Below are 27,926 nucleotides of genomic sequence, written 5' to 3' on the forward strand. Positions count from 1 at the left end.
AAATATTACCTGTATTTTCACGTTTTGAGTAAATCAGTTTGGTGAAGCAATGATTCAATGGCCCATTCATAGAGAGAGCCATTTAGTTAATTTCCGAATGAATCAGCCGTTTGAACGAATTGAATGAATCGACTCAAAGGCTTACTCATTTAGACATTTACTGCCACCTACTGGCAGTTTTGAAAAAATGATGCAGCTTCAGATGCAGCTTCTGAAAAAAATAATAATAATAATCATGTCCGTTGTAGCCTAAAAGTTTATGTGTAATAAATTCTATGTTGAATCAAATAAAGAATATTTCTAAAGCTACCTTTTTTTTGTAATGTCTATTAGATGCTTTTCTCAGTTTAACACCATGATGACTTTAAATTATCTTTTGGGGGGAATTTCTCAGCCAATATTGATCTGCAATTAATTTGCGATTAATTAGAATAAATAATCGGCACATCATGTAAATAATTATATTAAATTTTTTAATACTTTTTATTAAATGTGATTTTTGAACGAATCTAATGTGAGAATTATTTGTTTGTCCACTGATTCATGCCTTACTTCAGTGACAATTAATAACATTGAGCACTAGTTGAGCATCTAATTGAGCACATTGAACACATAGAACCAGTTTGATTGAATCAAATCAAACTAAATAAAATCTAATTCAAGGTTATCGAGTGAAAGAGAATTAATCAACTGTATAATAAAATCAATTCTATTCTAGATCCAGGTTTTGAATCAAATCATACCAATTGAATCTAGCTAAATAAAATCAAATGGAAATTACCAAATCAAAGCAAATTAATTAAATCTATAATAGAATTAATTCCATTCAAGAACCACCAGCAGCACAAACACTGTATACTGTAGATAGTCTTTCACATTTTTTTTAAAGTGTCTAAATCAAATCAAACAAACTGAATTAAACTGAATCAAATCAAATCAGCACTATCACACTATGGATCATCTTTCACTAAAAAAAACTTTTTTTAGAACAAGCTAAGAACTGAATGAATCAAAGTCAATGATTAAATAAAACGGATCAAATCTATAAAAGAACTGATTACGTTCTATAATGAGAAGACCACAAACCTTGACAGAACTATGTCTGTATGGATCACTAAAAAAATACCCATCAAATTCCCAAGTACAGAATGGGACTAAACACAATGAATAGAATCTACAACAGAATCTACAACCAGCAGGTTGGGTGCTCTGGCAACACTTTGACGCATGGGTCTTTCACTAAAACAATGCTTTCCAAGAATGTTTGAATCAAATCTACAAACTAAATCAAACTCAAAAGTTATCAAATCAAATCATAGCAATACTGATTCTATTCTTGGAACAAGCAGATCCGTGGCTCTGACAGCACTATGACTGTATGGGTCGTCTTTAACTAAAACTCTCATCCTTTTCCTGCTATAGTACTGCAGTAATGAGCAAGGGAATGTCACCACTTCCCTCCCTCCCCCTCTTCACCTCCTTCCCTCCTTCTTCCCACCACTCCCCCCTTCAGGTACGAGCTCAAGGCAAGAGCTCTGGGGGATCAATACCCACGGCAGTGGAGCGTTCAATACCTCTGAATTATTGCTTCATTCCCCCCACCCCCCCTATTATAGATGAGTTATTTTTTCCAAGCCACACCACTTTAAGATCAATAGAGAACAATCTTATTCTTGTCTTTCCCCCTGCTCTTTTTCTACCACACTATATTCTTTCTAAAGTTGCATCTTTATGATAAAAAACAACAGGCAGTAAAAGAGATGTAGGAGGCAGATGTAAAGGAATAGCAGCTGAATTTGGTTTGAAGTGCGCTTTCTTTACAGAATGAAGGAAATGTTTCTTCACGTGACAGAACTTTACACAAATATATGTGTAGTATTTTAGTACTTTAGAGTGGCTCTTTTCTCATTACTTTGAGAAATACAAAACCATTCTGGTGTTTTTTTCTGCTTGGTGTGCTGACTAATAACGTATTTCCATTGTGCGTTCCACTTGTTTTTAGTAGGGCTGTGTTATATAATAAAGCCTCAAACCTCGTCCTTTGGGGTCTTGTTAGCAGTGTGTGTGTTGGTGTGTGTGATTCATCTACCATCTACAGCACTGCTAGACTCAATTCGAGCCACTGCCGAGATATCTGGCTGCAGTCCGATCTTGTGACCTGGAATTGTCTGTAATCTAATTGGAGGTGCTCGTCCCTTCCGACAATAAAGCATTTAGTTGGCAGCAGTAGATCCCGCAGAATTTTTATCGTCACCAATTACTGCCCGTCTAGCCAGCAGAAAAACGCTTTGCTATTAAAATGCAATATTTGGTTAAATCAGTGTAAAAAAAATTTACTCAAGTATTGAGCCACAAATGTATCAATCTAACTTTCATCAAAGTTTCTCCACTTCTGAAACGAAATTTTGTTTTTCAAACCCTTCCTCCAACCACCCAACCATCTAATCAATTTCTGATTTGATTGAAATTCTGTTTTATCATGGAAGTAAACTGGGTTGCAAATGCAGTTTATGACAACTTTGAAAGAAATTATTGATAGGAAGTAAAGCAGTGATCTGCCATCACTGTTCGGAAATATCAGTCTCATAATTATGAAACTGACGAAAGTGTGTGAAATGGGGAACTGAACGGAAAAATGGCCTTTCTTTCTCAGATCTGGTTCTATGATTCCTGTGAATGTTATGGCAGTTCCATAGGCAGGATTTGTCTCTGTTGCTCCAATGGTTTATCGATTGGCACCTTGCACTTCCTCCTAACAAACACACACCGCTGACATTCAGTTTGAGAAGTGACACAGAACCTACACTGTCAATTATATGAGATGTATTAGTTTGTCCCCAGGGATCTGTATACGGTGTCCAGTACAACTGAAACACCAGGATGAGAGAGAGAGACGGACAGAGAAACCCTGCTGAAAAAAAACTAGCTTAAACCAGACTAAACTGGTTTGCAGGTTTTAGCTGGTCACTAAGTTATTTCCACTGTTGAGGTCAGTCAGATGTAGGGATGCAGAAACAGTAAAATTCTGGCCAATACTGATAAACCAATAACATTTTTCATGTTATGGCTGATATTATGTACTATTCTGTAAATAAATGATAATTATATTTAAAACCTCACTCCCAACCGGGTCATGGCACCAATGTATCCCCCGGTTCTACTGTGAAAAAAAAAGTTGCTGCCTTCAATTTTTAAGGGCCAGGTGCGGTTTGAGGACCCGATTACGCCTTCTCACGCACCCCCTGCCAACCTGTGGAGACGGGTAAGTGTAGCACCACACACTCAGACCCCACTTCGGGCTGCCCTCGGGCCTTCCGAGTAGGGTCCCTGTCATCCACTTCGCTGCCCCACCCCGGGTACATCTGTGGTGCCTCTGGTCCTCCTGGCCCGGTTCGTGGAGAGAGCTTGGTGTTCTTATCCCTAACTATCTCGATGACTGGCTGATACCAGCTCAGTCTCGGGAGCAGTTGTGCGAGCAAAGGGACTTGCTGCTCCAGCATATCAGTCAGTTGGGTCTTCGGGTCAACTGAGAAAAGAGCAATCTCGCCCCCGTGCAGAGGACCTCTTTTCAAGGTATGGAGCTGACCTCGGTCCACCAGACGGCACGCCTCACAGAGGATCGTGTCCGGTTGGTGCTGAACTGCTTGAATACTGTCAAGAGCAGAACAGTGGTCCCACTGAAACTTTTTCAGAGGCTCCTGGGGCATATGGCATCCGTAGCCGCAGTAATGCCGCTCGGATTGCTTCATATGAGAACGCTTCAGCACTGGCTTCACGGCCGAGTCCCGAGATGGGCGTGGGCCGTGGCAGAGCGGCAGGCTGGGGTGATTGTCACATGGAGCGTGCTGCTCTGCCAAACCCCCTAAGTTTCTCCGGGCCGGAGTGCCCCTTGAACAAGTGTCCAGGTATGCTGTGGTTTCCACAGATGCCTCCAACACCGCGTACAACGGGCATGCAATAGCGGGATTCTGGGTGGGCCCCCAACTGCATTGGCACATCAACTGCCTCGAGTTGCTAGCAGTACACCTTGCTCTGAGACACCTCAAAACGCCACAGCTCAAAGTGTCGGCTTACCCTCCTATGGACTGGATACGACCGCCATTCTTGCTCCAGTAGAATTCCTCATTAACCGAACCCTGTTGAATTCCTCCACACCCCTCGGCAATAGACGTACACTAAATTGGTGGAACCTGTGCTAGGTTAGGTCCCATATGTTGTGATCCCTCGACTACATCGAACGTGACCGAACTGAAAGGTCAAGTCAAGTCAAGTCATCTTCATTTATATAGCGCTTTTAACAATGTAGATTGTCTCAAAGCAGCTTTACAGAGATAAGCGTATAATTTAAGGTAACAGAGATTGTTTCGGCTTTACAGCAGAGTTAAGTTATTTCCATCTAAAGTTAGTTTTAATTGATTTGGTTCCGTCGCAATGATCATTTGTTATTAGATTAGGGGCCGCTAAGACGACACCATTCTCTCTACACAGACTTTAAACGCGAACCTGTGAGAAACGCTGATGGCGTTCACATGAGCATTTAGAATGGGTTCTATAGTTATGTGCGTTAGAATATACGCAGGTTTGGAATTCCCTACAAGCCAAGCCTAAACAAAATACTTGTCTTTCCTGACAAGGTAACATCTCGGTTACGTATGTAACCCTCGTTCCCTGAAGGAGGGAACGGAGACGTAGTCCCGTCGCCACTAGTGCTGGATCACCGCTGACCCCGGGCTCCGCTCTGCTCCTCAGCGAAAAACAAGTGGTACGCGCATTCGCTTCCGTATTTATACCCGCGCTGCGGGGCGGAGTGCGAGATGAAAATCTCGCACGCAAATGTGCATTGGCTCGTTTTTTCAATACTCGAAGATGACAGGCTCCCTAAGCCTGATCCCAATCAGTACGGTACATCCGACTACGTCTCCGCTCCCTCCTTCAGGGAAAGATGGTTACATACATAACCGAGACGTTTACCATGGTGGGAGATAAGCTAGACCAGTTTGAACCATGAACCACCTTCACTGGTTTAAGCAGTTTTTTTTAAGCAGAGAAAACTCTTGGAGGAGCATTTAAAGAAGTATCTCAAGTGTATTGCATGTACTTGTATGAGAACAATGTGCCTTCTTTTTTATTCCTTTGTGTTCTGTCTAACTGTTTAACAACAAATAAAAGCTCTGTTTTGTAACTTAATTGTGTTACAAAAAAATCCCCCAAAAATCTTGACGTATTTCTCACATAAAAAGCACAGATTTTCTTGTGTCGTTGTCTGCAAGACCTTACATTCAACTTACGTTCTTGTTGTGGTTGACTGATTTAGCCATTTATGGATTCCGACTGCAGTTGTAGTTTCCAGGTAGTCATTGATTAATGCCCAGCCAGAGACTGGCGGGAGGCGTCCGTGGCTTTGCCTGTATTGATTCAATTAGTTCTGAGTTCTTGCTAGTGTTCTATGCAAATAGCCTTTGCTAGTGGCCTCGGCTAACAGAGGCTGATTAGCATCGCCAGCTGTCTGGTGGGTACTTCTAATACCCATGCCAGCTGCCATCTTCGTGTGCCAGTTGCTTAACGTTGGTGATGCCCCAAAAGGTGCCAACTTGAGTTCATTTTCAAGACTAAGGTAACAGTTGCCGTAAGTTTAGAAAGCTGAATGTTACCCGTTTGAAGTTTGAAGATTGATGCTAATAGGCAGGAATTTCACTAGATTTTGCTTCTATTTCCAAAAGAATTCTGAATGTGTTTGGGAGAAATTACTGATAGCAGTGGGTGAAATAAATTAAATAATAAATTTGCCATCTGTGTCTCCCTTTGAATGTCACTGGTTGCCACCTACAACTCTTTAACCATGTCTATCGTGGCACTTAACTTCTGTGGACGCACATTTCCCTCTCACTTTCTCACTGGAACGAGTCCGTCGCCCTCTCAAAAGATCCATCTGCGCACCAGATCAGCTATTTTTCTCTTTTATTTCGCCTTTGATTTAGAATCACTTTCAAGTGTGTCCTCTTGTTTGTGTGGGTGTGTGTGATGATTTAACACCAGCGAGGACGTACAAACAAAAAGCAACAGAATAAAATAACCATGAAATTAACCAGCGAGCTGACCTTTGACCTCATGGAAGAAGGCATTGATCGGGTTGGAGAACACTGGTGTAATTGGCGACAAATAGTGTTCAATTTGTTAACGAAGAGTATGATGAAAAATGTTCGTCAGCAACTTTTGACTAAAACAAGACGAGACGAGACGACACCAAGGTCATTAAGCGATAACAAAATATTACAGTCTGCTGGACAAACCTCTACTACAAGCTTTCATGATTCCGGTTGCCAAATGTCACAAGCTTAAATCCCCCAATCAGAGCTTTTCTCTTAAAAGGATAAATTTTTCTGCCCGGTGTTTTAATCTTTGCAATCTGGCAAACATGCGCACGCACTCTCACTACACTATCGAAGTGCTGCTGATTATCTGAAAACAATGACAAACAAGTAAGCAGGAGTTTCCATTTGAGATATTCTGTTTAAATGAATATGTGTTCCTTTACGAGCCACATGCACTGTTCACTGTGACTAAATCTGTGATCAAACCATCTCAGTGATGAAATGCAATAAATCCATACATGGATCTGGTTGCTGAATAAATGCACTTACTTACGTAACCTCTTAGTAACAATGCAAAGTGTTTTATGCTGTTGTTTTAATAGAAAAAAAAACATACATTTAATTTGGAATTATTGGAATTACTATTAGGAATTTCACTGCTCAGTTCTGTCTGTGAAAACATGCCATTGTTGACTAAAAAACCCTTAAAAAAACTCAATTAGAAAAAAGACTAAATTAGACCATGAATACATAAAAAAAAAGCTGACAAAACTAACACTAGCGACAAAAGGTCATCTTTTCACATGAATGTGTGGGTGTTTTTATGTACATTTTTGGCCCTGTGGACTTTGTAAAATATTTAATTTGTCTAACAGTTGTATACAGTGTATAAACATACATGTCCAACAGTGTACACATTGTATGAGAAATCAGTCATTTGTGTCATGTAGATCTGCTATGCCAAACTTAACTGAGGCAGTTTTGTGTTTGTTTGTGTATTTACGCAGTAATAGTTTCATGTAAACTGCATGGTTTCTCAGTTTGTTTCACTGTTTAAATAGTTTCAATATGGAGGCCTATAAAGTGCAGCTTGTTTACTTCCTTGATTGTAACAGGTTTTATGAGCATTAACTGTTATATTTTCTCCATCAACAGTAATTAAGCTAACAAAGCCGTACTTCTTAATGGAGCGGGGTTGTGTCTGTGTGTGTGTGTGTGTGTGTGTGTGTGTGTGTGTGTGTGTGTGTGTGTGTGTGTGTGTGTGTGTGTGTGTGTGTGTGTGTGTGTGTGTGTGTGTGTGCGTGCATGCGTGCACGTGTATGCGTAGGTGAAAAAAATCAACAATAATCCTACTTATAGCAAATAATCCATATATATATGGGGCGCCGTTTGTAAAGCGGCTCACGCTGAAAATAACAGCAACATTTTGTCACATTTAGCTTCAAACAATGTTTAAAAAACTGGTATGAATTTTTGACGGTCACTTTTTACCACATTTACAACAATATTTGTCAACTTAGAGATATTTTAAATAGTTAAATCTAAATATTAAATGTTACACCTAAATGTTAAATGTTAAATCTAAATGCTAAATCTAAATCTAAATGCTAAATCTAAATCTAAATGTTAAATCTAAATCTAAATGTTAAATATAAATATAAATGTGAAATCTAAATATTAAATCTAAATCTAAATGTTAAATCTAAATGTTAAATCTAAATCTAAATGTTAAATCTAAATATTAAATCTAAATCTAAATGTTAAATCTAAATGTTAAATCTAAATCTAAATGTTAAATCTAAATGTTAAATCTAAATCTAAATCTAAATCTAAATGTTGAATCTAAATCTAAATGTTAAATCTAAATGTTAAATCTAAATCTAAATCTAAATCTAAATGTTGAATCTAAATCTAAATGTTAAATCTAAATCTAAATATTGAATCTAAATGTTTGGGGTGAAACTAAATATTTAACTAATATGCAAATTCAAAATGCCGGTAACAGGAAGTGCCAAAATAAAAGATCGAGGTGGTCAGTGTGTGTTTATAGCATGGTTTATAGTGTCAAATAACGAATAAAAACCATCTCATCCGAGGAAATGGACTCTTGGACATAGATTATCGTGATAATAACTACCTAAAATAATAAACACGTTTGGAGAAACTGTATTTGAAGAGTAGGCTAGTGTCACTTTTATGAAAAGTGCGAGACTTATGACCTGTAGCCATAATAGCCAGCCACTAGGGGGCTCACTTTGACTGAATGTCATGTCATCGCTCTGTCATCACGAGACTCTACAGTTTCTCCAAACGTGTTTATTATTTTAGGAAGTTATTATCGTTATATTATAGTTATTATTATGAGATGGTTTTTATTCGTTATTTGACACTATAAACCATGCTATAAACACACACTGACCACCTCGAGCTTTTATTTTGGCACTTCCGGCATTTTGAATTTGCATATTAGTTAAATATTTAGTTTCACCCAAAACATTTAGATTCAACATTTAGATTTAGATTCAACATTTAGATTTAGATTTAGATTTAACATTTAGATTTAACATTTAGATTTAGATTTAACATTTAGATTTAGATTTAACATTTAGATTTAACATTTAGATTTAGATTTAATATTTAGATTTAACATTTAGATTTAGATTTAACATTTAACATTTAGATTTAACATTTAGATTTAGATTTAATATTTAGATTTAACATTTAGATTTAGATTTAACATTTAGATTTAACATTTAGATTTAGATTTAATATTTAGATTTAACATTTAGATTTAGATTTAACATTTAACATTTAGATTTAACATTTAGATTTAGATTTAACATTTAGATTTATATTTAGCATTTAGATTTAATATTTAACATTTAGGTGTAACATTTAATATTTAGATTTAACTATTTAAAATATCTCTAAGTTGAAGAAATATTGTTGTAAATGTGGTAAAAAGTGACCGTCAAAAATTCATACCAGTTTTTTAAACATTGTTTGAAGCTAAATGTGACAAAATGTTGCTGTTATTTTCAGCGTGAGCCGCTTTACAAACGGCGCCCCATATATATATACCATAAATAATCAAACAAAAATGTATACACATATAAACATGAAAACATGCTCAAATTTTTAATGTATATACATATATATATATATATATATATATATATATATATATATATATTAAAATGAAAAAAGTAATAAATAATTATATAAATATATCATCACAAAAAAAAACCCTGTTTTTATATACTTGAAACAAGTCAAATGTTTCATCTTTCTTGTTTTGAGATGAAACGGCTTACCTGTGTAGATGAATCTTCCTGGTGTGCCTTTGCAAAACTGTTTGGACTTATAGGAGAGCGTGACCTCTACCACCCCAGGGATGTGACGAGGAGGGGTCTGAACTCTGATGGCATGAGGTGTGATGAGCTGTGAGGAGAAAATCAGAGAGAGGATGTTAGAACCAAGGAGGTCTATAATACCTAGAGAAAGCTATCCATTAGCATTCACGTTCCCCTCAATGGCAGTTGCTCGGCTGCCACAGGAAGTGTGAGAATTGAAATCGGCCATCTTTGCTCATGGGCACTCAGTTATGCAGCCAGGTTGTTTTGAGCCAATCATCAGAGCTGTAAATGCCATGTGACTCGACTAATGGCTCTGAAGCTGCAGGAAAATGATGGTGTGCCAACAAACACAGTCCCAAATCCTTCATAAGTGACTATCCTGACATGTGACTTGAAAGGCAACAGGCATTTGAGAGGAACTGACTCCATAGATCCACTAAAAACCACTAGCTGATAAAGAAAAAAGTCTCTGAAGAGTGAAGTTTGTTGTGAGAAAAGCTCTGGCAGCATTTGTTTGCAGATGCTAGTTGTGTTTTGTGTGCTCATTTACCCTGGCTGATTAAGTTCTTTGATCCAGTTCTGATCAGTAAACAATCTGACTGCGTGTGTGCCATGTGTGTGTGTTTGTATGTGTGTCTAATCAGTATCAGGCTGTTTATGGTGGGTGGTGAAGGGATGGCGTAGATGAAGGCTGGGAGAGGACAGGTGGAGCTCCTCAGAGACGTAATTAACAGCACACTGTCTTTCAGCATCTCAGTCTATATGCATGTGGTTCATTTGAGCTGTTGTCTAAAACATCTTCCTCTTTGAAAATGTGTCTCTCACAGTCATAAACTCGGTTTCAAACCAGTAAACAAGGGAACTTCCTAGCCTGACAGCATTTATGGCATTAGACGCATTCCGGATGCAAAGGCCATCCAAACCGAAGCCAGCAAAATTATGCTGACTTCTAAGATATCTAGTGTTATGCAAATGTAAAATAACACTGGATAGTTTTCATTGTAAGATTTAAATACAGATTAATGCTTACAATTAAAGTTACAAAAGTTATTCAGTCAAGAGCAGCGGGTGTTTTTCTCCTTGTCTTTTGTTCTTTGATTTATCAGGCTGCTGTCACTTTAAGAGCTTATGCACGGATCCAATATACTGTTACACACCATGCATTTCCCTCAATTATTTACGTTCCAAAACTGAATATTTTCACCTGAATAATCAGCAAGATGGGCATTTTGACATTATTTTGTATGTTTTTGACTGTTTAAGCGTAATAAGCCAAAAAAGAAATAACATTTTCACTCTTGAGACAGCTTTATGAGAGCAGCACTTATATAGATAAGTGGTGCGTGCGTTTTTGGTGTGAGTGTGAAACCTGTATCGGTGTATCGATACTGCAGAAAAGGAGTATTGGAACCGTTTCAGATATTTCAGTATTGATACCAAAATATCGATAGTTTTGACAACACTAAAGGTACCTAATTTCTCCCAAATTCTAGCCAAGACAATCCCAGAATGCACAGTGAAAAAAAATGGCAAAAGGAGTCAAGAGAAATAGATACTCGTATGCTATTATGAATTCTATTTAAGGAATAGGCTATGACAGAAATAGTAAGAGTAGCATGCTAGTTTGCTATTCCAAAATCAACTATTGACTACATGTGTAATCCATTCGTTAAGAATCCAAAATCATTCGGAAGAATGAAAGAAAAAGATCTTCCTTGGACCCTCCCCTGCTCTTATTGTCTTCCTCCCTCGTTAGATGCTATCTGTGGTAATCAGATCCCCACTGGCACTGCAGCTGAAGGGAACTACGTGGCTCTTGATGGGCCCCCCGTGTATGGGGGTCATGGGTCAGGAGGTAAAGGTCACAAGGTCCACAGGAACCGCTATAGGGAGATTTCAGCACAGTGTATTTAATCGTTACCAGATGCAGTTCATCATAACCACACACACACACACACACACATTCATTAGCTTGTTTCTCTGAAAGCTAATAGCACTTAGCATCAACAGATCAAAGAGGTTTGTTGAGTATGCAGTGGGAAAATTGTATCAGGGTTGGTGCTGTGATGAACACTCAGTAGTGCATGAAGAGTGGCTGTCTGAAGAGAGAAATACTCTAAAACACTCTAGATCAATGTGTTTGTGTATGTGATTTACCACCACTGATTTGAGCATCTTTAAACCCGTTGTAATTGAGCAGTTAGCCAGTGTTACACAAGCTGCTCAATTTCTTGTACAAAGATATGTCAAAACAATTGAGTAGCTATTAAAAGTATTACATTTCTCAATCACTTAAGCACAGTAACTTAATCACCTGCATAATGTCGGCCTAACGTAACGCTAATGTATTCTGATAGGAGAATGGGTGAAAGGTGATGGCTTTAAATAAGCTATTTAAATAACAACACAGGAGGGCTTTTGTTAAGCTAAACTAAATCTAGTCTATTTGAACTTTGACTAATCAATTTAGAAAACTCAAAATTCAACTCAAAAGAGAAAATAGTATGGTATTACTTGGTATGTCTATTTTGTCTTTTTGCATCACTATTATTAGTTTTTATGTGATAATTTTAGTTATTTCCATCAAGAGGTGCATCAATTTGTGGTTAAGATCTTGTATTGACAATGCAAGAGTCGAGCACTCTGTAAAGTCTCCTCCAGCACATCCCAAAGACTTTCAATGAATTTAAGGTCTGGATTCAGAGGTGCCGATTCATGTGTGGAAATGATCCTTAATGCTCCTCCCAACCATTCTTTCACAATTTGATCCTTGATGAATCTTGACATTGTCATCCTGGAATATGGCCATGATGTGTCTTCTACATGCTTGTATAAGAAATGAAAAGCTACACACTCCATCAATTAGGGTTAGAAGAAATGTTGCCAAACATATAACATGCTAGAAACATAATAATCACTGCAATAATGATCCAATCTCTTAAGCATTTGCCTATTTAAATCCAAACAGCGACTTTTTTTTTGGCCGGGAAGTGTATATTTGAGCCCCAAAACTAACCCCAACCTTAATCAATTCTTAAGTTATAATATATATTAATCAATGCCATTAATCAAATAAAATAAAATCAACATAGACATTTTTTCATGAATGTAAGCCGTTTCACTTGGATCACAACAAGGAGAAAAAGACTCTCAATTTCTGTTTCATGCCGACTTCAAGTGTATAGATGGTGTCAATATGTTCCTGTATGTCAATAAGTATGTTTCAGGATCACATTCAAAAATGACTAGAACCACGCTTTTTGAACAAACACCTATTATTATAATGAAATTGTAGCAACAATCAGTGAGAAAATCCAAAGTTCTGCTGGACAGATAGGAATGACTTGTAAGCTTACCTCACTCCAGACCAACATAGTGCCGAAGATGACCTGCAGTCCATCAAAGAAGTTGTCTCCAATGATGATGACAGTGGCACCTCCTGTTGTCCAGCCTTCACTGGGACTGATGGCTTTGATACAAGGTGCAGCTGCGTCCAGAAACACCACAGGACCAATTTGGAGGAAGGAGAAAAAAAAGAAAACAAAAAAACTTTGAGCATTTGTGCTTAGTAGTGTATAGTGACTTGTCCATGATTAGAAGTTTTATTGAGAACTTCTTCACATTCAAGTTCAACATCAGTGTGGTGGATGCAGCTTTCAGGGTTGAAGGTGTCACTTGAATGTCGTTTATTTCCTGGGCTCTGAGGGAAGTCTCGACACCTCTCAGTCTCTTATTTCAAGGCCAGTGCAGGAAACCAAAAACACACAAATGTCACAGAGAAAACTCACACAGCTGGATCCAACTAAGAGTCCCATACCACACGCTCTGGAAAAGTGTCGGTGGTTTTCACAGCTCTCATAGCACACATTAGGCATAAAAACAAAGGATCACTTACATGGAATTTCCATCCAACACTACTCCTGACCTGCATAGCCATACTTTGAGGGCATAGCAAGGAAATGCTTCAGTTGTAGCAGAACAGTGAGACAATGCCTCAAATTATGGGCCAGACTGCCAAAAGATTTACTCTTTTAGCTAGAAGGATGCGGTGTCCAATACGTACTACAATTCATTTGTTACTAGGCCATATTTCATGGTTGATGATAGAGTCATGTGAAATATTTATGCAGCGATTTAGCACAGTTTTCTGAGAATGGTTTTTGGGTTTCTTAAACTATTTATGTTGCACTTTCTAAGTCCCAGGGGTTGATTTAAAAAAAAAAATGTAAAACAGATTTCAACTTTTTATCATGCCTTTATGTTTTTTGCTGCTGCTGCTGTTGTTATTTTGGCTACTTAATGCCTTTTTATGTGTATATTTTATTGTTTTACTCTTGTCCCAGATCCAGACTTTCAATCTTTATCTTTAAGTATAAAATTCAGTCAGAAACATTTTATATATTGTGACATTCTAAACAAAGAGTTATGTAAGGATTAGCATGTATTGTGTGTAAGAAGTAATTTTGATCAATTGTTTTGATCATTTACAATCAATCACATCCAATCATTTTTTTGTTTTGCTGGTTAAAAGTCTCTTCACATCCTGATAGCAATCACTATGTTAAGTGGTCTAAATGTATTCATATATATATCGTATGTGGAAGTCGTAGGACCATAAAATGTCCTACCTGCCTGTCAATGTATGTATTTCCATACCTCCGCGCACCTGCTCGCGCAAACATCACACGTCATCATGTAGAGTTAGACAGAAGTCAGTCACTGAGCACTGAAACAGCAGCCACCTTCTACGGTTCCTCCTGAACCAAAACAACAAGCCTATGCTGCGTTCACGCCATAACTACTGTCATTTGGAAGAGAAGGAAACTCGGAGCGGTTCGTGACTCGAATTTATGCGTTTCAATGACAACACTATCAACGGCGAAATGAACCTGCAGCAGTCAGGAGGTACAGGTCAGAGCTCTTTAAGTTGTTTATGTTCATTATTATTGTAACGTTATGTGCTTTGAGAAATGAGGTAGTTTAACGCCGTCTCTCGTCTCGTGATGCTTTGCAAACTCTGTGTGCGTTCATGTGTTTTAAAGAAGGCGTGGCTTTGGAGACGCTCTGAAGGGAGGGTGGGATCTCATGCTTTCAAAGCTAACTTGCTATTGCTAACCACTCTGAAAATTGCCTACCCTACCTATAATGACATTTCACAAAAAAAGGACAAAAATAACAATTCTCCTGTGTTGCATTGTTAGAGGATAAATGAAATAAATTAGTGAGAGTGTGAAAAATGTGTGTTAAGAAACTTTATTTTCCAAGTCCACATTTCATTTTTTGATTTTTCGGAAAATTGAACACTAGTGAAACAAGTGAGAATGTCAGAAGATTCCAAGTTGTTATTTGGTTAAAAAGACAACTTAACAAAATGGCCAAATTGTCACGAATATCAATTCCTCTAGTGTCCTAAGAGTAGAATTTAACATTAATGTGTGTTTGTACGTTCTCCGTGTAGATAAGGTGACCTTAGGCCTCCTGCAGTAGGAGACACGTGTTTTTGTCACCGGGCGTCGAGGTACAGCAGCTCGTTTAGCGTGTTCTGTTTGTTGCTCTCCGCGGCGGCCGTGGATCAGGGGCTGAGTGAGAAAGGGACCACCACGGAGAAAGGTCAGTTTGCTTATTAGAGCTGTCTGCTCCCCTCCGAGACGCGGAGTCGCGTGCTAGCAGGGGGCAAAGAAAGCAATTTAGCCAGCCGGCGTTTACCTGCATTTAGCTCCCAAATGCCAAAGCGTCACTCACAGTAATGAGATATAAAGAGAGGACGAGTTGTGATGGGCCAGCACGACTGTTAGATCCACACGCTGTGAGATGCAAGTGGGGTAAGATATATTGTATCCTTGCTAGGCTAAGCTCAGCTGTCTCTCTAAGGGCTGCTGATGACGCATGGGAAAACTGGTGGAATCATTAAAAGACTGAAGTTACAGTGAATTTAAACAGTCAAGTGGCGTGAGAAACATGTCAAACATGTTGCCCAATGATAGTATTCATGAGGTCCAACAAAACAAGCACAAACAGTGTTTCATGTCTACCTTAAAAACGGTAAAAAGGTACTGTAACACTTTAATTTGATAGTTCCCCAACAGGCATTCTACTGACTATAAGTAACTTTGCAACTACGTCAACTTATTCTACTAATCCGAACCCTAACCTAACAGTCTACCAATACTCTAATGACTGGTAGTTGACATGTAGTTGCAAAGTTACATAGTAGAATGTCTAAAGTGAACCATCGAAATAGTATTCATTTAATCAGTTACCTTTTTCTGCACTTTTTTTACAGGCAAATCTGTAGAATTCTTATAATTATTACTCAGATTAACCTAAATATTGATAAAAGATATGTGGAACTTATTCGTAAAATTGAAGAGTGCTCGAATTCTTGGAAATATGTCCATACATTTCCATTTATTTAGCAGTTTCCATTATATTTCATGGATATGATCATGGAGATCATTACTGTAATTAACTATAATAATATCAATAGTGTTTTTAAAATTAGCTTTTATTATTATCATGTACCAAGCACCATGTAAATACTGTATATCTGTTAAAGTCATAAACATCAGTAATTTGGAAAATAATTCATTGAGTAATGTTCTTTTGAATCTTAAAAAAAAAAAAAAAAAAAACATCTGGACTCTCTAATACAAAGGACATTTCTGAAAAATCAATCATTTGTTTATTAAATTCCAAAAAGCTATCATATTTAAAAGTTCAAAGGCCAAAAGCTTAATCTGTGGCCAATATTTATATTTTTTCCGTTTTGTAATTTGAAAAACATCCCTAAATCCTAATCACAAGCAGCTTTAGATTACTGAAAAGAACAACTACTCGTGTTCTGTAAACACATGTTAATCTTCTCTTTTTACATGTCATGATTATGTCAGATGCTAAAAAAAAAAAAAAAAATCCAGACCTGGAGGGTGAAATGAGACACATGCGCACACACTTTGGCGTTTGGTGGGGTGGTAAAGTAGGGAAGATGAGGTGCAATCTGTGGCGGTAATCTTGGCGTGAGTGGAGGTTTTTGGCGGAGGCTGAAATGGTAGCTGGATTAAGCAGATGGAGACGCATGAATCCATCTGATAGGATTAAACTTTCTGTGGCTTTCTCTAAGCCATCTGCTCACCATGCTGCTCCGACACATACACACACACACACACATTTAATTTGCAATGTAAAAAGTCTCGCACACAAAACACAAAAGCAAAAGACAGAGGTACGAACACAGGGCAACACACATTTGAGTAATTACACTTTGATACAGCACCAAAACACAACAAAAGTTACAATTAAGCAGATAAATATTAGGCAATTCCTGTTATGCAGTACATGTCCATTCATGTCTTAATATGTTGGATGAAATACTACTCACAATTTTACATTGTAAAATTACAATAAAACATTTAAGAGAATTGGGGGGGGGGGGATTTCAAGATCATACTTGTTATCATAATTGGTAGCCAGTTTAAGGGTTTGTCCTGTTGTCAAATTCACCTTTAAACCTGTTAGTTTTAATTAAGCCAAATCCATTTAAATAACTAAAGTTGGTTCCTTAAGACAACATCCTCCAGGAAGTGACTTTTTGGAGGGGGGCTGTTTTCTTATATCACTATAAGAATTCTGGGCTGTTCTGTGGTAAAACATCCCATGCTTTTTGATAAAACTACAAAAAATAAGTACTCAATTATTTATAAATATGTCAAAAAATGGTAAAAGTTGATTCAAGGTGACGCCGTCATGTGACGATATTTATTTCACAGGCACTGCAAACCAGGAATGACCTTATTAACAATCTGAATGATTAATATTAATAATATTATTAATATTCATTACAGCAATAATAATAAACAATAGTTCCAGTAGCTCAACTGGTGGAGCTTGGCTTTAGAAAGGTGGTGTGTTTGATTCGTCCATTAAGCCAATACATTTAAAAGTAAATACAGCAAAATAAAATAAAATAAATCCAATTAGATGAAAAACTAAAAACTAAAATCTGTACGGACAAACACAGAAACAAAACAGTGAATATAAAATCACTGCCCACATAAGGTGTGTAGCACACACATACACATTAGTGCAGACCATGGACAGATTGCATCCCCTTTCCGTGTCCCTAGGGTTTGTGCTTGGTGCTCTGGGACAGAGAGACTGTCTTCCGCTGGGATGCATTCAGCTGAGCCATTTTTACTGCTTTCCCTTTCTTATAAACTCATTTAATGCTGTAGGATGGAGTATTTGGGGTCACACACCAACCTACAGCTCCAGGAGATAAATACATCCAGCCAGTTGTTGTCGAAGTTGCCCCCATTGAGTTCATTCTCACTGCTGTTGTCTTAATGAAACGTTCCAGGGCCCATTAGAATTTCAACCATGATAACCACAATTAATATCATCCCTTCTCTCGTAATTTACTGTGCACCACCTTTATAAACCATACACCACTAAATCTAATAGAAGCTACACGCAGTAGAGAAAAAAAAGATTGCCGCACAATTGGCTGTGAGATTCGCCTAACAGACAAACAAAACCTTAACAAGCACCACTAATTAAAGTCGTCCTGAGCATATCCATTTGAAATGCAATAAACTGAAACCCTAACCAAAATAATAATAATAATAAAAAAACAGAGGCCTACTGTCAGTACAATCTGTAAATCTGTACTTTCTGTCTTTCATCCAAATGCAAACAGACCTCCTGATAGCGCTTGATGCCGCCAGCACGCGGCAACAGACCCCAAGAGACCATCACAGCTTATCACACCATATTCATCCACGACCGTAAATCACCACATCATATGTTCTGTTCTTCCATCCAGATCCAACAAATTTCCCTGGACATCTAAATCCTTGACAGGCTAAATGGGACACTGATTGGATTGGTCGGGCGTCTAGATAAATACTTCAAGCATCTTTGTAAAGCACGTCAACGTGGGCTCGGACTTGCACAGATGGGCTCTGGGAAAGCTAACGCTAATGCTAAAGCTAAACTCCACCAAGAGACTCTACAGCCATATGATAAAACAAACAGATAATCCAAGACAAACACCCTTTTGAGGGAAAGACTTGCTTCCTGCTTTTTAAGAGCCATGAAATGGCTTTTTACTTTCAAGAGAATGAGTAAGAAATTACATTTCTGAGACCATTTTCAACATACATTATTTAAGCAAACTGTTAGTCATCAGTAATCGGTTGTGATGGATGTGGTGTCAAAAGCGGGATTTTCCGCTGCATTACGTCAGCAGGCTATCAAGGGGAATGTATACTGACAATGAATGTGCAGTGTGCGTTAAAAGCATACGTTTTTCAATAACAACTGAATTTGCCACATCTGCCAACAGGAAGTAGCCAAGGACGAAATAAACATCTGAGTGATGAACCAAACACAGAGGAGACCAATGATCATCAGAAATGCTTTAATTTGTATTTTGCAGCCATTTGTATTGGTATCCGAAACCATTATGGACAATTTCGAGAGCACTTATTCTGTCACATAACACAATAATGAGTGTACCGCAGATAAACACTCAACAGCGTCCAAATTCTCTCACTCGTTTTCATTCACTCATTCAGTGGACTGTATTAGTGGAGTAATGTAGGGAACAGTGATTGAGAGGGCGATTTCACATGCAAACAATGTAATGTGTGCTAAAGCTAAACTTCCATAGTCTCTTAGCTTAAAGTAATTTTGAAAAAAAAAAAAAAAATCCTCTAAGACGGTGAAAAGATGCTGATTGTAAATGAAGAAATACTGAAAAGTGATGAAATTCTTCAAGATCAGGTATTTGCCTTATATTCATGTGTTTGTATTTTTTATACTTACAGGGGAATGATGCTGTTAGCTTAGCAACAAACATTATTGGAATCAAGTCTATTGGAGTCGAGTCTATACACATAAGAAACGGTTAACGTTTGTTCATATGTACCGTGGTAAGACATACTTAGAAGTACATTGGAGTACCATAGAAAATGCTAATCGTTTAGTACCATGGTGTTACCATGGTTGTGCACCATACTTAAAAATCTGTGCATTTGGATTTAATGTATCCGGCTTTATGCATAAATCTTATCCTCTGTATTCAATTAAACACCACCTTAGTCATTTCTGCAGATGGAATGAGGGAGGGCACAGGTTAGCTCTTTAATTAATCTCTGCTTCATCTTTTACTCTCTCCGCACCACTGGAGAAGTGACTTAAAAGGCCAAAGCTCACAGACGACTCCGACAGCGAAGCGTTATCTCTCACCAACTCATTCACACATACTGGATGGAGTTTTGTATCAACCCACTATTAATAAAATGTAGTCTTGTGTGTGTGGCTTGCAGAGACTTACTGCATATTTCAACACAGTATAATAAAGTCTGAATGTACATGATCTGTCAGGGTCCCTGTTCACACACAAGCCAACCTCATCTTACTCTCTCTGACACTATTTCTTAATTTTTTTTCTGTTGCAAACCAATTGGGATGGAATAAAGAGGCAGAAAGGACTCAGTATTCATTAAAATTAACTTTCCAAATGAACTAATTCATTTAAATAAATAAGAATATACGGTTACACTTTATTTGATGATGTCCGTGTTACAGTGTAATTGTTCATTTAGATACTGTGTAGTAATACATGTACTTACTATAGGGTTAGGATTGGGGTTTGGTGAGCCCGATCTCACGGGAAAACGTACAAATTCTACGAGGTGGCTTATTCGTACGAATTCATACGACCTGGCTCGTACGAATTAGTTTTTGCAAAATCGTACATATTTTACGAATTGGCCAATTCGTGTGAATTCATACGAATGACCTACCCCTGACCCCGCCCCTAAACCTACCCATCACGTGGGTTTAGACAAATCGTACAAATTCGTACGAGCTAGGTCGTACGAATTAGTACGAATTAGCCAACTTTTTATCATTCGTACGAATTCGTACGAATTGGTCGTGAGATAGCGTTGGTTTGGTTTAGGGTTAGTTGCATGTAATTATGCATAATTTATAGTTATTACTACAGTATCTAATGTAACGTGTAACGGGGACACTGTAAAATAAAGAATTATGGAATAAACAATCACAATTATCTGCTAATCTGTCGATGTTAAATCCGCAGTAACTCACCGTGCTCTAGATATGATTGCGTTCCCTCTGACGGGTCCAGTCGCCGAGCTCTTCTGCCATGTTTGGAGTTGTTGTGCACAAACATGTTGTCTGAAACAGCCAGAACGTGTCCTTCTACGCTCACTGTTGTTGACACAACCACCTGTAAAGAAAGGGCACAGGGCTTAAATGCACTAAAAAAAAATCTTAGTTGTAAATACTAGAGTATGTTTTACAAGAAAATACTATTTCAGTCGTTCATTTCACATTTAATTCAATCTGAAACTTGCTGTTTCTTTGTAATTAGTGGTGCTTGCCTATTGTTATTCGTCATACTTATTCTTCTTCTAGACAAAACTTTGGCGCGCTACTCATCCCGCATCATTTGTCATAGACCCATGAATGAGGTGTCAAATCAACCAGCTCATTGAGCAGAGGTTTGCTTTATCTTTTCTAAGCGATCTGACTAATGATGTTCACACAGGGGACAAAAAAGTGAGCCAAAAAATCTCACAGACTTACATTGATGGAATGTTTGTAAATTTGAATCTCAGCTGCCACTTTCACACACAAGCGCAGGGCCTAAAGGCCCGTTCACAACAAGAACAACAACTATAAAGAAAACTATAAAGATAACTATATTAGCATCCACACCAGCGGATGATATCGCTCTGTTTATTCTAAGCGTGTGCTTGTCTGCCACTTTAAATGCTGTCAATGTTTTTTTATCAGCTGGATAAAATCGTTCTGAAAGTGATTCCAACGATATAATTTCTCTGTGCCGTTATCATTATAACTGTGGTGTAAACTCTACTATCCTTTAATATTGAGAACGATTTTTAACGAATTTTTCGTTATCTTTATAGTTATCTTGCCTTTAGGAACCCATTCTCTCTCACTCATTTGACTTATCAAGCAGCCAATAAGTAATGACCTAAAATCGTTTTAGCCACACCCTAGCAACCAGTTACAGCACCCTAGCAACCATCCCCCATAGACGTCCATTGAAAAATAGATGAGAGGGATATAAATGAATCAGAACATCATAGAGACATGTGAGTTTGGCTCTTTTGATTTGGGCAGACATGCAGTCTATTAGTTTAACCCTAATTAGTTTATTCCTAGCAACCATTTAGAGTACCCTAGCAACCGTGTTACATCACAAATAAGCAATATTTCAGCACCAGAACATTATACACACTTATGGTTCGTATGTAATTTCTGCATACGTATTAAAGTATGCAAGTATGCAATTTCTGCACCACAAGCGGCATCAACCGAAACTGAAGCGCCGTCTCGATTAAAGCACTCGTAGTCTCTAATAATTTCTATGCTGTACACTAATTAACACCGCATACAAACACACCTCTCTGCCTATCCCACAATGCTCTGCTCTCTGCGATTGATTGCTGATAGAGGTTGGCTCGGATTAATTCAATTAAAAAGCGGGCAGCCCTTGAGCGCCCTGAGACAATGGCAAGAAGGTAATAAGTGTTTGAGGTTGCTGTGATGATTGGCACAAACGGGCCCTCTTAAGCCACAGAGGACCCCTGGTACCCCACATAGAGCCTCTTATTTCAATTGCTGTTGAGCTTTGAGTGGAAATTCTGCCTCTTCAGAAAAGACAGAACTTGGAAGTCTCTGAGGGATGTGGCTAATCATACACTCTCGTTTTATTCTCTCTCTCTCTCTCTCTCTCTCTCTCTCTCTCTCTCTCTCTCTCTCTCTCTCTCTCTCTCTCCCTGTCTTTATCGCTCACTATCTCTCTATTTTAATACTCACAGAGCTTGATGTTTATAGAGATTTGATTCCCTTTTATATCTCGATTGTTGCTCCTAGAGAGCAATGAGACTGACATTTTCAACTGGTGATTTCTTTATTAATTCTCCTGCTTCTAAGATTTTTCTCCTGAGAAATGTACCTTAGTAATCACGTTTCTCCTCTAAAATTTCAGAAGAGAATTCAATATGAGCATATTTATTTCCAATACTTCATCTGACCAATCCACTTGAGCTACGCAAAACACATTAAATTTACATCTATATTCCCACACTGTATGTCAGTATGTGTCTCATTTGTTTCTATTTTGGAGTAAAAAAAAAAAAAAAAAAAAACTGCGCAACACTACATCACATTGTGTGTGTGTGTGATGGAAAGTCTCTCTCCTGCATTCTTGCACGCTTGCTGTGACAAAAATATGACTGCGTTCTGCTGCTAATTACACAATCGCTGTGAGTGCTGATGATTCGTTTATAGACAGAACTATACAGACAGCTGCTGAGATAATATCTTACATCAACACTGAATACTGATCCAGGACAGGCTGATATTTTGGAAGCAGAATTTGTAAGCCAGCTCAATAAAACTAGCTCAATAATCACCACTTGAATAATGATGACAATTACACTGTAAAATATTATTGTTGGTTTAACTTTAAAAAGTAAAGTAACCTGGTTGCCTTAAAATTTTAAGTTCATTGAAATAAAAAAATTGAGTTAATACAATGAAGGAACATGAAAATATATTTTTTACAGTGCCTTTGGTTTGATTTACCATTTCACTGATATGGAAATTCTCTCATACTTCCACTCAAATTATTATAAGGTAAATATACACTGTAAAAAATTATATGATCAGTACGTTATGAAAACATGAGTTGCTTTAACTCATCACATTGCTTCAACTCATCAAAATAAGTTAAGCAGTTTTCAACTTTTATTTATAAGTTATACAAGATTCAACTAATTTCAAGTCGGTTTAATGCAATTTTTTTAAGTTGAAATGACTTCAACATCCAAGTTGATTGTACTTAAAAATTTAAGGCAGCAACTTTTTTTTTACAGTGTTGATAAATTTTCAAATCCAGTCAGTCCTTGCATTTTGTATAATATTTAATATATTACACAAAAAAGAGCTTGCATAGCATTGTTATTCTTTTTACATTCTCATAACATAAAGTGTATAAAAAGTGAATGAATGAGGCAACTATGAGCATTTATATATTAGGAAAAACGGAAAAAGTGAAAAAGGAAAAGTGAGTTAAAAAAAAACATCATTAAATGCAACCACAACACCGCAATTAAAAAATGTGACACATTTTCAGGAGGAAAAGACTATTCAGTGGGAAATAATGTAGAGTGGGGGTTTATTTAATCCAATAGGCTTTGATTAGGTTGTCTTTGATATTATTGGTCAATACATTTTCCCCACCCACATGGGCTTGGTTACATCACCAGGATAAGAAAATTTATTTTAGACTTTTTTTGTGTGTGTGTACTGTGGTTTTTTTTGTGTGTTTCAGATTCTTGTCGTCTGATGGGGTTAGGAACAGTGTGAAATCCTAATTAACAGGCAGTAGCAAGAGTGTGTGTGAGAGTGCTTGTGAAAGCAGCAAGGGTTACATTCCAATGAACGACTGGAGCTCAAGTTCTTGTGTTTCTTGCAAAGCAGTGATAGGTTATTTACTCAATGTCTCACACTCAAACACACTCACTGCGTGAGTGACACTGTTGTGCAATTATGCAGAGTGTGTTTACAGGCTCGGAGCCAGATTTTTAACACAATCAAATGCTAAAGAGTTTAAAACTACATGCAGAAAAAGGAATACAAAATATAATTAAACATAAAAAAGAATGTAGGTGCAAATATTCAAAATGATTTACGCTGATCAAAAGATATGCAAAAACACTATAAAACAGAACCAGATCTGCAAAAACAGGCCATGAGGTTTGGAAATAGTAAGTCGGAAGGATGAGTAGTTGTAAAGTGTGCAGAATTAACAGACTAATGAATGAAAAGGTTAAAAGATAAACAGTTTACCTGAAAGCGCCGCATGTCCCGTGGATTTCCTGCATTCTTCAGGCAGTTCTGATTGCATTTCAGGAAAAACTTGAGAAAAAACCTGCAAAAAAGAGCAGAAATTATTGGTTATGTGGACTGAAGGAATCCATTGAAAGTTATGAAAAACTAATACAGAATAGAAAAACATTTAAACGCCATAAATGGGCCAGTTGACCAGTTTACCAAACCTCTGACAGTGAAATTAGGCAGATCCAATTCAATCTCCTGATGCCACAGGGGAACCTTTGTAAGTTCCACAAAGATCCTTTGACTCTAGTTCTTAAGAAAACATCTATGTACTGGTGCTTTAAAGATCCCATTGGATAATTTGATGAGTGCAATTTTCTTTATGTTGATGTATTTCTTGTCGAAACAGGAACTAGTCATGGGAAAGTCCTTGTCGCTTCCATAGTTAATAGTGTATTTTGTGAATTTTTAGATATAGACGAAGATAAACTTCCCAGATACTGGGTAAAATACCAAAAAACAACTATTTTGATGAATGATGTGATGTTCATTTTTATTTCAAAATACAATTCATATCTTTCATGATGAGTATGTTGTTCATTTCTGAATCCTTTTGGGCAATTAGTTTGACCTCATCTTTTATTATTATTTACTAGGATTTGTATTTTATTTTTTTAATAAAACATTATAAAACGTCATGTGGTGCAAAAAACATGCAGAACATGACACAGAAAATGATATCTAAGAGAGGATCCCTGAAGACCCTCATGACTGTGTCTCTTAAAATACAGATCATTTGACCATTTTAGGACAAGGCAACGTTAGTTTAGGTTAAAAAATGTGGTGCGACTCCTTAAAAACATGGTATTTTTAAATGAGTAATTCATTATAAATGAATAAACTATATATATATATATATATATATATATATATATATATATATATATATATATATATATATATATATATATATATATATATATATATATATATATATAAAATCATTAATGAATTTATTTACTTCTTAATTCATGGTGACACCACATGCCATCAAACATCAAGAACTTTTCAATGTCTAATTACCAAAAGGTTCTTCATAAAAAAAAAAACGTAAGAACCACCAGATTTTTTTGTGTGTGTGTGTGTGTGTGTGTGTGTGTATATGAGTTTTTACACATCCTAAAAGTTCAGTAGCACAAACACATGCACAGACACACACACAGCAACAGGCAGTGTGCAGAAATGTGGAGCGTCCATCTGTCGCGCTCCTGAAAACAGATCGCCGATTCAAAGACACGCACGCATCCAAACAGAAAAAAAATATGTCTGTCTCTCTCATAATCATGGTAAGAAGAAAGCGGGCACATTCACGGGCACTATCACAAACCCTTCACTCACAGACTGGCTTTAGAGCTAAAACAGCACAATACCAGCTGCTCTGACTGGCACAGAAACAGTGTGTGTGTCTAACTGGATAATGCCATGGCACACACCCGTCTGTCAGGACCTTTTTGTCCTCGTGTATTTCTCTCTCTTGCCTCTTTGTTTGCAATTCTGTCTGTCTCCTTTGTCAATATGACACTGAATGTTATATAATGAATCAGCTATTCTTTCTATAACTTGTTCACTCTCTGTTTCAAACAGACCCACGATTGCTCTGTTCCAAAAGCCTCATCGCAGCACAAAGGCTGTTCCAAAAGGTTGGTAACTTAATTATGCTGCCTCCTAAGATTCCTCCTATCATCCGAGAATGCACTGTGAAATATATACTCATAATTCATTCAGAGATGTTTTAATAACATGTTGTTTGGAAAGACAATACACTTATAATTGTTTATTTTATTGCACTTTATCACCCATTCATTTCCTTCTCTCTGGGCCTCGAGTGAGTTCACGTAGTGTTTCAGCATAGCGCGTCTGTGTTGTACGTCACACGCATCACACATGACCAGCGTCGGCCAATAGCGAGTCTACGTGTGACGTACAACACAGACGCGCTACGCTGAAACACTACGCGAACTCACTTGAGGCACAGAGAGAAAGAAATGAATAGTGGCATAAAGTCGTTATTTTTGTTTACTTTTTGCGCACAAAAAGTATTCTCGTCGCTTGATAAACTTAAGATCGAGCCACTGATGTCACATGGACTACTTTGATGATGTCTGTATTGCCTTTCTGGACGTGAACAGTATGCCGTCCATTGACTTTCAATGGAGGAACAGAAAGCTCTCGGACTAAATCTAAAATATCTTAAACTGTGTTCCGAAGATGAACGGAGGTCTTACGGGCTTGGAACGACATGAGGGTGAGTCATTAATGACATCATTTTCATTTTTGGGTGAACTAACCCTTTAATACGAAGTTTAGATTTCTGTTATAAAAAAAAAATAAAAAAAAATCATTGTAATCAATGAACTGGTGAAAGATGTTTTTCCCCTATTCACCTGAGGTGTCTAGCCTTTAATTAATTTAATAATAATTGTGTGTTCTGTGATTTTCTATGCTTATAAAAGTTATTGAAGTTGCACAGTTTGCATAAAAACATTCTAATATTATACGATTTAAATCAATGGAAATTGTCAAGGGGAATGCACAATTTGTATATTAATTAAAAGCGAAGTTAGTTCTGAGGAAATCTCGAGGATTTGTTTGCAGATGCCATCTAATACAATGGCATTCTTTCATTAAGTGTTACTGTAAATGTTCGTTTGTGTGTGTACATCCATTTTGATACGTGCCTTTAAAAGTGTCAGGTTAATATCAGGAGTCTGCTTAATACTTTTGACCTAACGTGGCACGACAAGACCAGATATAAAGCGAAGAGCACTGAGGTGTGTGTGGATCATCTCATGAACACACACTCGCAGTCACCCGACGGTTCTATAATTGAAAGGACCTTGCTGTCTTCTTCAGTTAAGAGCACTCCAATGAAGGCCAATTACTACAGGGGTTGAGTGTGGAGCCGTACTTACTTACACGAGCTAACAGTGAGACACCTGTGACCTCTCTATAACACTGCAGATCACAATACATCACCACTGATGAATCCATGAGGAAAAACCGGAGGACAAACCAAATAAAACAAATCTCCTTAGGAGTTTTTATTCAAGGTCTTTTTCGTACATTAGTAGGCCACACACATTCTGTTGCCTGGATCTCTTAAATTAATCAATACATTGACTTATACATATTCTGTGATTGGTATGGCTATTTATTTATTTATTTATTTTTATTTCTTTTGAAATATCAAATAATTGGATATGACAAGGCAAGGTTAGTTCAGTCAACTTCACAACATGAACAAAATCTCCCACACAAATGTCCATGAAATAACAAGCCATGAATTATTTTACTCAAAAACCATTTCCGATACAATCTGCATTGCATGTGTCTACTAGGAAAAGAAGAATATATATATATTATATTATATTATATTATATTATATTATATTATATTATATTATATTATATTATATTATATTATATTATATTATATTATATTATATTATATTATATTATATTATATGTATTATAATATATATTATGCTTTTGAGAAATGCAGCCCTGGGCAGTGGATC

The 27,926-nt window shown here is 37.2% G+C and overlaps 1 protein-coding gene across 3 annotated transcripts in view; it reads right to left on the reverse strand.

Annotated features, from left to right (window-relative positions):
* Positions 1–27,926, reverse strand: part of ebf1b (EBF transcription factor 1b) — a 142,749-nt gene that overhangs the window by 23,491 nt on the left and 91,332 nt on the right. For all 3 annotated transcript variants that reach the window (XM_081391509.1, XM_081391508.1, XM_081391510.1), the window contains exons 7-10: positions 24,362–24,443; positions 20,564–20,705; positions 12,805–12,935; positions 9,407–9,533 (exon numbers count right to left, since the gene is read on the reverse strand). In XM_081391509.1, coding sequence (XP_081247635.1) covers positions 9,407–9,533; positions 12,805–12,935; positions 20,564–20,705; positions 24,362–24,443 — 482 coding nt within the window. The remainder of the gene's footprint in view (positions 1–9,406; positions 9,534–12,804; positions 12,936–20,563; positions 20,706–24,361; positions 24,444–27,926) is intronic.

Source organism: Scardinius erythrophthalmus (assembly GCF_964197995.2).
Source record: "Scardinius erythrophthalmus genome assembly, chromosome: 17".
Classification (NCBI taxonomy): domain Eukaryota; kingdom Metazoa; phylum Chordata; class Actinopteri; order Cypriniformes; family Leuciscidae; genus Scardinius; species Scardinius erythrophthalmus.